We start from the raw sequence: 12,996 nt of genomic DNA, 5'->3' as shown, positions 1-12,996 counted from the left end.
ACATTTTTATTACAACATCGATAAAAAAAATGAGAAGAAATCTTGCATTCAACGGTGCACTGTGTCAGCATCCATATCTTTGTAATCTACGAATATTATTATAAACACAGCTTAGAAAATAATGCTGCTTTAGAATGATATATATAATTGAAGTTAGAAGTCTGCACATACCTTACTATTACATATAGAATGAGCAAATATTATTTACAAATATGTGGCGGCACTGGACCACGGAGATTTCCAATGCCTTTGCGACACAAAGCGCTATAACTTCAAAGCATAAGCCAACATGCTTAATGTACCAACGATATTCCTACGGTTCTTTCGCCGAATATTCGGAAGATTGCATACGCGGCAACGTCGCGGACATCTAATAAACGCATGCGTAGTGGCGATATCGAGGGGCAACCAAGAAAAGAATCCGATTGGTTCCGAACCAAAGATTCATTCTGCCCCGAGCTGCAAAGTGCGAAAGGTTTAGCGTCATAGGAAAACAAACAATTAGAGGTACGTGATTATTAACTCTTGATAATTAATCGTTAATCGTTGATCGTAAATTGTTGACTGTTGATTGTTAATAGTGTAATAAACTTTTTTGTTGAACATCAAGAGTATTTCTTGTGGGCACCCTCACGAACAAACACCTCAAATATCTTGTACACGTTTCAACGATATATTCTGCACGTTTTGCTTACGACGAAGTAACGAATGCGAATGGTTTGTTGAAATAAACGAAGCCTTGTTACAATATGTCGCTATCGACTGTTACCAAAGCGCCACAGAGGTCACCCGTGACCACCACGAAGATGAACGGTCCATTGGGGAAGAATGTTGTCTTACATCATTAATTTATTATTATTCTGCCATTATATGCTTTGAATAATAAGAATACTCCCGTGGCGTCCTGAGCGAAACATGTGATTTCGGCGTGGCAGTCAAAGTGTTAACTATTTATTTTTAAAAAATGTAATCCGGTCTCTTTTTTATTTCGTTCGGCATCGTGAACAAAATGTAGTTTCCGAAGACTAAGGACGTTTGAAAAGATTTTACAGTCGACGTGGCGTTGCAAGCAGTTGAGGTGTTAACTCTTATTACAAAAAGGTAACATTGTAATCATTTTGTTCGCGAGACTAAAGATTTTATCGCAGCGCGACCCTTCGCGTTTTTAGATGTTGTATAGTTTCGCCCTTGGTGCAAGCTTATCGCATCGTAGAAACTAGTTTCAGAGGAACAGCCGGTGACCTGGAAACAAATTCCAGTCAGCAGAATTTTCATTACTTTCCAGGGATACGATGTTCACGAGCCAACGAGCCTGTCCTGGAATAATGGAATCGCTAGTATTAAATTCGCCACGATACACCGGCCAAATTACGTCCACCGTGTCTTATCTTGCAAACGATCGAGCTATACTTGCTATAGTTTCAAGATAAACTGAGAAACTAAATCCGCTTTCGATAATTAATTCGACCCTAGGATTAATCCACGTCACCAGAAATACATCGCTATAATCGTGCTATTATCATCTTTCGTCGGTTCTTCCTTTCAATCTTCCCATAATCTTGATGATCGTGGCAAGAGATGACGAAATAAAAACACCCATAATTCCTTTCCTTATCTTGTCTTGTGTCTTATCTTTCAAAAACGAACAAACACGCGCGATCTATCCTATCGTTTAACATCATGTTTTATTGATTCTGATCCATTTTCTTCCAATAGAACATGCATCGTATTATCTTATTAAATTATGACCCATTTTGTTCCCATAGAACACGCATCATATTATTTTATTAAATTATAGAACACGCATCATATTATTTTATTAAATTATAGAACACGCATCATATTATTTTATTAAATTATGATCCATTTTGTTTCCATAGAACACGCATCATATTATCTTATCTAATTATGATCCATTTTGTTCCCATATAACATGCATCATATTATTTTATTAAATTATGATCCCTCATGTTCCAACAGAACATGCATCATATTACTTTATCGAATTATGTATGATCCATTTTGTTCCCATAGAACACGCATCATGTTATTTTATTAAATTATGATCCATTTCGTTCGCATAAAACGTGCATCATATTAACTTATTAAATTATGATCCATTTTGTTCTCATAGAACACGCATCATATTATTTTAACGCATTATGTATGATCCACTTGTTTCTCATAGAACATGCATCGTACTATCTTATTAAATTATGATCCATTTTGTTCGCATAGAATATGCATCATTATTGTATCGAATTATGTATGATCCATTATGTTCCAACAGAACATGCATCATGCATAATTCGATAAGATAATATAAAACAAAAAATGGCATGCATCTGTAATTTCCTTATGAACCGAAAGAAACTCTTGCGAAGAAATGTGTGAGACAGTGTGCTCAAAGTAGCGGAATATCGCTAAGTTATGATATATGAAAATGCAATATACGAACCAATATATCAAATAACGTTCTTCATAAGAGTTACCAAGAAGAAATATATAGCCTAACCGGTACCAATGTAACTCGAGCTCGATGAAGTTGCCACGCCGAAATGCGAATTTGTAGAAGAAACAAACAGAACAGTATTGCTTGACCCGCGATTCGTCCACGTTTGTTCAAACAAAATTTTCATTTGTCTATCGTTCAAAGGCAAGTTATCAAAGGAGAATTAAACAAAATTTCCTATCGGCTTCTATTATCTTCCCATTAACTTTTCCATTAATTCTTAAGTGGAATATGATTGTTCACGATTTGTACACGTTCGTTCACCCAGAATTTTCGTTTGTCTACGCTTCAAAAAAAAATAAAAGGAAGAAGTTATCAACCTTTTAAAATTTTCATTTAGTCATAACGTTGTTTTGAAGGATGGACGAACGAGAAAATTTATCCATCCGGTTGAACGAACTTGAACGAACGAATACAGTTTTTTTTTTTACAAAAATTCGCATTTGGAGAAGCTAATTTCACCCGGCTTGCCACTGGGACTTCCTTATCACCAGGAAACAGTATTCAATTACGCTGATAGTATCGGCAAATACGAACCATCTATCCACTACGCATAAAACGAAGAAAGCCATATCAAATTTTGCAAGCTTTCTCGCCTAATAACTTTTGAACTGGAAGATTGCTAAAGTTCAACTGTATTCTACAAATATACTACTCTCAGTAAATACAAGATTCGATCAAAATAATTGCCGTCCCAGAGACAAGATTCACGTAGAAACGTAATTAAGTATTTTCATTAATTATCATTTTAATTATTATCGTTCAAATCGTAATAATTTACTATATATTGAATATCTAGGTACGTATCGTAAATAGGCAATTCTAGCGTTAAATCTGCCATTTAATTCGTGGCGGGCAGATGAGCTCGTTATTTTCAGGAATGAGTGCCTTCCAACAAGGCGGATGTTCCTGCACACGCGGAATCCACGTGCAATTTACACGTGAAGATTTGCAGGCGCGTACATTTAGAACAAAGAATGATGTCATCATTCGCGCGTCCAGAGACAAAGCCGTGCATACCATTGTCAACGTCGTAAATACACCATGAAATCGTGGAAAGAGCAGCACTTTCGTCAGAGTCGTTTACTCGTCGCTATACAGACGCTTTCATCATGCCATTTGATCGATAAAATAGAAGATCTGTCACGATATCCGGAAAAATCAGTCTTCGAAGACTCAACGTTGTGCAGTTTGCATAAAAGTCAATCTTAACGATTTACCGACCGCTAGCGATTCAACAGCATACGCACGTCCCTCCCTGATTCTCCGTGGCGCCGGCTCTGTTTCGGTTTAGACTCTCCAATATCATTCTTTTCGTTCGTCGTGAACGGTAAGTTTCTCAAATTGGCATAAAACTGTGGGACTTTACAAAGCAAGGCAACTGACGCAACTGAGCAAGGTACCTTAGTACTAAATAACAAATTACTGCTTAAATAATGAGAAAGATTATCGGTGACAAAAAGCCGATTAATAGGCTATCGGTCGGTAAAGTGTTAAGTTGATTAGAACAGACGCTACGCTTTGACGTTAGCTACAAAGCCGGGAAGCGATGTTATTGGTAATTTTACGAAAACGTTTCTTCAGAAAGCTGTCTTATGCTGACGCTAATACTTGACCTGTTATCATTCTATTAGGTGGTCCGAAAAGTTTCTTTCGTTTTATAAGGAAATAGTGGATGCGCAACATTTTCCGCTTTATATTATTTTATCCAAGATAAAGATTACAACGTTCGACAGGTTAGGTTTCATGTTTGTATAAAGGTGCGTTGTTGTAAAAGACGGGTCTGTAAAAGAAGGACACTTTTCGGACAACCTAATACTATTATCGCTAATTGATAAAATAATTTTGCCGCTGTTACCCCGAACATCAGTCTCGGGAGATTCGATGTTTCTAAATTCCCGTAAATGCCATTTGCCAAATTTTCTCGTAGATATCGTTCGTGAAATTCGCAGAAACGTGAAATTTTACAAAAAACTTTTTTCCTATACCGATGCTACTTGATCCATTACTATTCCACCATTGCTGTTAATCGATAAAATGGAATATATGTGCCATCGCAAAATACAGTCTCGAAAGGCTTTTAACACTGCCAAAGCTGCATAAATTTATCCGCCGAGAAACTTCAATATCCCGTGAAATTTCAAAGTTTCGGTCGATGTATAAAGCGAAAAGCAGAGAATCCTAGAATAGTCGCCATCTGTTTATGAACATTTTGCATCAACGTTGCTAGCGAACAGGCGACTTAATAGCAGGTAGATACATTTCAGGAAAAGTCTGGAGAACAGTTGCAAGTGTATACCTGTGTATGCATTATCAGTAGCCGCGTAGATGGCGCGACTCGCCCTTGAAAAATAGTCTCGACGAGACACGAGGCGAGAAGAGGTTACACTTTCTCCGAATCGTGGACCGGCGTTCGAGCACGTTCTGGCTCGGCGCCAACTTCACTCGAAAAGTGGAGGAGACACACCGCGCTTGCGATGGGCTCAAGTAAGTTATCCAATACGTCGCAACTAAGTTCGAAGATCAACCGACTAAATTTCAACTTTCTACGCGTATTTCGAGGAACAGAAGCGCTGCTTTCCAGTAGATTCTTTGGTTAAACGCGACAAAATCGAACCGTCTGTGAATATTTTGAGAAATGGAAAAGTTAGTCGCAAGCAGCCATGGAATTCTGGTCGAATAAGTTCGACTAAATTGTTTCCTTTTTTTCTTTTTTTTTTTTTTTTTTTTGTCATAGAAATCCAACTGTTTTATTGTAATTTTCGTGCATAATCTGATTCTACGCTGATAACAATCGATCACTCTGTCTCGTAAAGATACAAATAGAATATATAGTATTTATGTCACTGATTTATTTTAAAATCGAGGTACCTGTAAGTTGATTTTCGAAACTCGCGAGTACGTTTATTCCGATGTTGGAAAACAGCTTGGCAAGGCCGAAGATTTCTCTAGTGGGTTGGCAACTAAGTGATTGCAGATTTTGTCAATACCACCTAACGACAAAATCCGCAATCACTTAGTTGTCGACCCAATACAATGAACGAAACACGTTAGACAGCGAGCGGTCGGAAAACACGCACGCAAGATGATTTACGAAAAAATAAATACAGGAAAATTCTTTCGTTGGGGGTTTAGTTGTCGAGAAAATCGAGTTTGAAAATTTATCAACTGTACTTGAACGTGACTAACTGCAGATTGGACAAAGGTGAATGAGCGGCAGCAGGTTACTGTACGTCCAAAGAGAAACGACAAACGTAAAATGAAATGTTTTCGCAAGACTAGACTGATGTTTGAAATTTGGAAAATCCAACATACCTACGTACTATTTTTGATTTTTCAACACGTTCAAGCTTCATTTTCTCGAAAATGAAGATAAATTCTATCGCACATCTTTCACGCGTAAAATTTTACCGTAGAATTTTTAACTTGACGCAAAATTGTGGCGCGTAGAATCGCCAGCTGCTGACCGTCTGCTCGTAAACCTAAATTAACCAAGTTGCGATATACTTGACAAATTTGCAAACTCAGTTTCCTCGAAATTCGAAACTCAGAACGAACAAATTTTATTCCAAATCTTCTTCGTGCTTCTGCATAGGAAATTACCTCGCACCCACTTGTACGAGCAGCGTTCCAATTTTATGAAGTTAACTATCGCCATTGCATTTGATTCGGATTTATAGGCACGCGTTGAACTTGATCCCATCGCTACACGTTCAACGAAGCTGGGGAGCAACTGTGGCGAATTTTCTTGGCGAATGCATCGGCCTTGGGACGAGGGTTCGTGTGCACCGAGCGGATAAATTCGCGCGTTAACTCCACGAGCTTCTGTATCGTGAGCATGCGACCGCGATCTTCAGCTACTCAACTTGATTGCCTTCTGCCGCATAGAAAAGGATAATAGATTTTTCCATCGAGCTTCGTCGATGCTTCTTCCCAGATTATCCGACATTGGAATACATATACATACGCTCTTCTTTCTCCACGATAAACTAAGCTGCTCCGTGTCGCCTTAGATTACGAACATAATAGACCCGTTTGCTGACAAACGCAGCGCTCTCAGTACCTCGGAACAATCAAACACACAGAGCAGATTTTTAATATCAAAAGGTTATATGGTAGATTCTAAACATCGAAATAACGGAGAAATAATCGCGTACAAAAGTATCGATCGAGGCTTATTTTTCAATTTACATGGAAGAAATTCGTTGATCGAAAATGTCGATGAATTTGAACGAGCAAATGTTTAGGAATATCACAGTCAAATTGTTCGTCGTGGAATATAAAAGAAAAGGAATAAAATTATATTTAACGCTAAAACTACCACAATTTTAGTATAAAATTCCTACTTCGTGTTATATTTTTTTCCACAATGATGTAATGATTTTTCCAACGATAACTAAAAGAGTAATATAATGAATTTTATTTTGTTTTTTACGTATTCAAATTGAAAATAATTTTGTATCAAGGCTACTTATACCAATACCAGTCAAAATGGCTGGTACTTGTCAAAGTGTAAAAGGGTGCTGCAATCTGTTTGTCGCACCCCAATTAACCAGTTTCCTCGTTTCGTACAACTTGCCACACGTTTTTCAAATTTGTACCGCGTATCGTTCGATATGACGACATCAGCTATCAGGAAAATTGCCGATCGATCGCTAGATCGCTAGATGCTAACGCTAGAAGTACCACAGCAGTGAAAATGACTGGTTCTGCAATTTTATGTGTCGACCCTCGTTTAGGGACCATTTTAGGGATCATCGTTAATAATATTAAAAATGTACTACATAACATGGAATTGCTTCTGTGAGAAAGTAATAAATCAATAAATATAAAAAAATATTCTATTATTACGTATTTCTTAAAGACCAGTCATTTTCACTGCTTTTGGTAAAAATAACTTCGCGTTAACTATAGGTAGTTCTAGTGTTAAGATTACGAAAGATCAAGAGCAGATTTATTGGTAATAATACTGGGCGTGTCGAGCGTGAAAAAGTTGAACTATTTCTTCGTTCAATTACGTCTCCTTATTAGCGGTAATTCATTAAGCATTGCAAGACACGTCGAACGAGGTAACTCGAGCGTGTGTTTGAACTATAATTTATCATTTGACGAACATCAACAATAGTCAGGCGAAGCTTTGAAGCAAGTACCTACACTTGTCTATGTGTGTCACCGTGTTTGCAGGAACTTTGTCTCAGAGAACTACGTTTCACGAACATGTTCGCGAACATGCAAATAAATGGCAAACAGGAGACGAACAGTTCGCAAACACCACGGTGGAGGCGCATCGTGAAAACAACTTTCGAAACGTTGCCGATAAAGATCGTTTTCTTGGAAAATCCAGTTAACGATCCTTTCGTTATCGTCGATCAACGAAGAATTTGAAACGATGGAAAGTTATTCCCCGGCTCTTACAGACTATCGAGTAAATGAAATTTCATAGTCGCATGAATTTTGTTTCTAATATTCTCATCGAGTAAAAATGTTACGTTAGTTCAAGGTGGTTCAAGGTTCAATTTTTCTTGCGCTCCTGCGAATTTCAAAAATCATTGAATCAATTTTTGAGTGTTACGATGGTTAGAAGAAATTGTAATGTACAAAGAAAAATGAATATTTTTCATTCTTCTCTTTTTTTTTTTTTTTCTTTTCAAGCTTAACGCGTTGCATGTATTTTGAAATATGAGATGATACGAGGTCGCGACGTTATAGCATAGAAAATAAGAAAGATTAATTTTCTTCTTCTAAGAATTGCTGAAACTCGATATTCCCTGCTTCTCCCATGGGTCCTTCGTTTCTGATCATCGCGAACCATAAACAATTTCATACTTGGTTTAATAATCGTAATACCGAATAGCGGCAAAACATTTCAGTAATAGTACAGTACCTAATATGATCGCGGTAATGTTCAGCTGTGAATGGATAATTACAGCGCGGATTGTTACGCAATTTCCTATTTTTATGACGAGAGCTAAGAGAGATGGAACCTACGTAATTCGTTTTGCCCGGTAAAACTTATGACAGGTATTGCACTTTGGAATATTTTACTGTACATTTACATGATCCTGTACATTGCGTGTATTCTATGCATCTTTGCATTTTTAAATCTGTACGTTGTAACAATACCGTAATACGCATTAGTATCGTAGATGAGTAAGAATCCGCGGTCCAACGATAATGAAACGATTAACCGCGTCTGTTTCGCGTCACTCGTATCTGAAACAAAAACGAACGTATTAAACCGAAACGCCAGCCAGGACAGCAGAAATTTTCTAGTAATAACAGGCTTTTAAAGGTTAACGCGAAACAAACGAACGGAACGAAATAAACGCGTAATTTTGCGCCGAGATCGTTCGCACGCTGTTCAACGCTACACGTCTCCGTACGCTTGAGCTGGCATAATCAAAAAATTCGCTAAATCTGGGTCAAATAACACGCGACCTTTGCCATGTAGCGCTCGCCATGTTTGACAAAGCACCGTGGAAACGAGAGAAACGCGAAATTCTCAGGAGAAATTGTTGGAGGAGAGCCGCAAGCCCAGCCACGAAGGGACGAGTCGCAAGTTTGTTGTGGACTTTGAAAACTCCTGCCCGTTAGAGGAGATTAGAAAATGCAGATAACACGACGAGAGTAACCTGCTTAACGAGTGAAACGATTAACATTTTCTCCCACGATGAAGGCTCTCTAAAGTAAATCTCGCGGAAAATTACGTGCAGTCACGCTCGAACGTGCGTCGATGCCGATTTCGTCGAATTCGGGTCGAGCAAAACGGTGCCGTGACGAGCACGTTCTAATCGTAGCTACGATGATCGAAACAGTTCACCGGTATCCTTCGCTAATAAATTGGTATTACATATTACAGGTATTACTATTGCTTTAGGTATTGTAGCTATTAATATTAATACTTTGTATCTGTAACATCTAGAATATTAATGTTTCAAATAAATAGGTAAATATTAGTCTTGTAGGTATTGTAGGTATTGGTACTTTACAGCTATTAATATTTTAGGTATTGTAGCTGTTAATATTAATACTTTATATCTGCAATACCTAGAATATTAATGTTCCAAAAAAAAAAGATAAATATTAGTCTTGTACATATTGTAGGTATTGGTACTTTGCAGCTATTAATATTTTAGGTATTGTAGTTGTAATATTAATACTTTGTATCTGTAATATCTAGAATATTAATACTTTGTATCTGTAACATCTAGAATATTAATGTTTCAAATAAATAGATAAATATCAGTATTGTAGATATTGGTACTTTATGTGTTACAGCTATTAATATTTTAGATATTGTAGCTGTAATATTAATACTTTGTATCTGTAATATCTAGAATATTAATACTTTGTATCTGTAACATCTAGAATATTAATGTTTCAAATAAATAGGTAAATATTAATCTTGTACATATTGTAGGTATTGGTACTACAGCTATTAATATTTAAGGTATTACAGCTGTAATATTAATACTTTGTATCTGCAATACCTAGAATATTAATGTTCCAAAAAGAAAAAGATAAATATTAGTCTTGTAGATATTGTAGGTATTGGTACTTTACAGCTATTAATATTTTATTGTAGCTGTAATATTAATACTTTATATCTGTAATATCTAGAATATTAATGTTTCAAATAAATAGATAAATATCAGTATTGTAGATATTGGTACTTTATGTGTTACAGCTATTAATGTTTTAGATATTGTAGCTGTGATATTAATACTTTGTATCTGTAACATCTAGAATATTAATGTTTCAAATAAATAGGTAAATATTAATCTTGTACATATTGTAGATATTGGTACTACAGCTATTAATATTTAAGGTATTGCAGCTGTAATATTAATACTTTGTATCTGTAATACCTAGAATATTAATATTTCAAATAAATAGATAAATATTAGCATTGTAGATATTGTAGGCATTGGTACTTTACAGCTATTAATATTGTAGGTATTGCATGTGGCTATTAATATTGATATTTTATATCTATAATACCTGAAATATTGATATTTTAAATAAATCGAGAAATATTAATATGTTAGATGCTATGGATATTAGCATTTTAGATATCGTAGGTATTAGTAATTTTAGTAGCTAGGTCCTTCGCTAATTTGAGGTACAGAAAAATTTTAGATGGAAAAGGTAAACGTAATCGAAGGAGTGTGTTGATTTCTATGGAAATGTAATTACAGGGCGATTCGAAAATCCAGCGAAAGGAAATATGAAGCAAAAATGATGGAAAAAGTTTGTTAATTTTCTATTCCTCGCAAATAAATTGTAACGGATCATTTGGCAATTCTGTAATTCTACCAGAGAAGAATTCGAGCTACAGAAATTCGAAACCACCGACAAACTAAAGAGTTCGTTAGCTTTGTTTTCTTCGTTGATAATAAAATGCGATAATGAAGAATTTTACATTCTTTTCCTATAATCCTCGTATTCTGTGCATCCTGCGTCTTCGAATCGCGCATAAATACACAGAAATCCGCGATCTACAGAAAAGCCATGATACGCCCATTAATATCGCAACGATATCGATATCGTAACACGATGTGAGAAAATAACTAACGCGTAATGTGGGTGTCACGCGAATGCTTATGAGATTGTCGTGCAATGAGTGATTTGTGCTATTTGATTGTAAACGCTATACACACACACACACATACATATGCAATGACTATGGTATCGCGTATACAGTTAGAAAACTGGTTTTCGCCTAACCGTGCGTCAAGCACGGTATATGAATCGACCATCATCGAAGCCTTGCCATTCTCGTGTACCGTACGTACAGCATCTGCTGCATTCACGCGAGATACGCGCGTGTGTCAGCATCGTGACGACCCTCGGACTTCTGCTTACGTGGCTCGATGTCTTGAGCAATAGATTTTACGAAAGTCTTTAACCGCCACGCGAATTTTATACACTTTGCCTTGGGAGCCGCAACGAATTGAAATACACTAAACCGTAATTCGCAAATTTACTTAATTTCTGCAAATGGTATCGTATGGTATTTTACGCTCTTTTCTCCGATAATGTTACCCGAGTTGTTCGTATCTTTCCAGTCCGTGAAATCGATATTATTTTAGTCATTCTGAGAAACTTGATGGATCGTAGTAAACGACAGTGATTGGCGTGACAATCTGCGCGACAAAGAAAATATCTACTACGACCTTTTATTCTTAGGATAAGGAAAGCAGCAAGCGTTTGAGAATGTTGAAGCTCGAAAGGTCTTGCAATTTCCAATGTAACTACTTTAGCCTAATATTTTTGCGAGACAAATATATTTTAATTTCGTAAATTCCTTTGAAGAACGCGTTAATAACACTTGCGTCATTTTAGAAAGTATAAATAAGTGAAATATAGAAGCTTCGATAGATACAGATTACTGCCACTGACTGCGTGTATTTTTCAATTGGTTTCAAACCAGCCTGATGGTTACAATAGTTTGATTACGATGAACAAGTAAAATTGATAGTGTTTAGATATCCTAACGATAAATAATAATAATAAATAATATCTTGCAGCTTCTACATACATTTTCGAGTTGGTTCCAAATTCAATAATTACGATCATAGCAATTGGTGTCTAGTTAAAACGCCGATAAATTTTTGGAATGTTTTACGTAACGTGGGAATAACGTGGGAATAACGTATAACAGAGGAATAATTGACTGTTTAAATACTACGATGATCTTTGGCTCTGGTATACTTTCAATAAATATCCTCCAACTACTATTACAATTGCTGTCAAATTTAACCATTATAATCATGGCAATCCTGTCTCGTTGCAACGCCAAAATTCCAAAATGTTTTGTATACCGCGTACGATATATACACATCATACACAATTCATTTTAATGCGTCAATAGATACTAATACATTTTGTGTAATACGTAGAATATATCCATGATCAGATGGGTATTCAATTTTACCATTATAATCACATCGATCCCATGTCGTTACAACGCCAATGAAACTTCAAAATATTTTGTATAGCTTGTATAATAAATGAATAATTGATCGTTCAGATATTACGATGATCTCTGGCAAGAATATACTTCCAATAAATATGCTGCAACTTCTATATGCATTTTCGAATCGATTTCAAAGTTTGCCATTACAATCACGCCAGTACCATTTCGTTACAACGCCAATGCAACTTCAAAATGTTTTATATAACCCGTACAATAGACGAATAATTGACCATCCAAATATTGCGACGATCTCTGGCAAGATTATGCTTCCAATAAATTCTTTTGCAACTTCTACATGCATTTTCAAATCGGTTTCAAAGTTTGCCATTACAATCACGCCAGTCCCATCCCGTTACAACGCCAATGCAACTTCAAAATGTTTTATATAACCCGTACAATAGACGAATAATTGACCATCCAAATATTGCGACGATCTCTGGCAAGAGTATGCTTCCAATAAATTCTTTTGCAACTTCTACATGCATTTTCAAATCGGTTTCAAAGT

At 36.2% G+C, this 12,996-nt stretch overlaps 1 protein-coding gene and 1 long non-coding RNA gene across 9 annotated transcripts in view; one reads left to right on the top strand and one right to left on the bottom strand.

Annotated features, from left to right (window-relative positions):
* The window catches only part of LOC122572509, a 125,920-nt gene that overhangs the window by 99,950 nt on the left and 12,974 nt on the right, over positions 1 to 12,996 (bottom strand). For 6 of the 8 annotated variants that reach the window (XM_043737514.1, XM_043737515.1, XM_043737516.1 and 3 more), the window contains one exon: positions 8,636 to 8,725. The exons of the other annotated variants lie outside the window; for them this stretch is intronic. In XM_043737514.1, coding sequence (XP_043593449.1) covers positions 8,636 to 8,725 — 90 coding nt within the window. The remainder of the gene's footprint in view (positions 1 to 8,635; positions 8,726 to 12,996) is intronic. 8 annotated transcript variants of the gene reach the window in all.
* On the top strand, positions 112 to 6,829 carry LOC122572525. Its single transcript, XR_006318481.1, has 2 exons — positions 112 to 4,999; positions 6,193 to 6,829. It is a non-coding gene; the product is annotated as an uncharacterized LOC122572525 (long non-coding RNA).

This window comes from Bombus pyrosoma, linkage group LG11 (genome assembly GCF_014825855.1).
Source record: "Bombus pyrosoma isolate SC7728 linkage group LG11, ASM1482585v1, whole genome shotgun sequence".
NCBI classification, from domain to species: Eukaryota; Metazoa; Arthropoda; class Insecta; order Hymenoptera; family Apidae; genus Bombus; species Bombus pyrosoma.
This window is presented reverse-complemented; position numbering and strand designations above follow the sequence as displayed.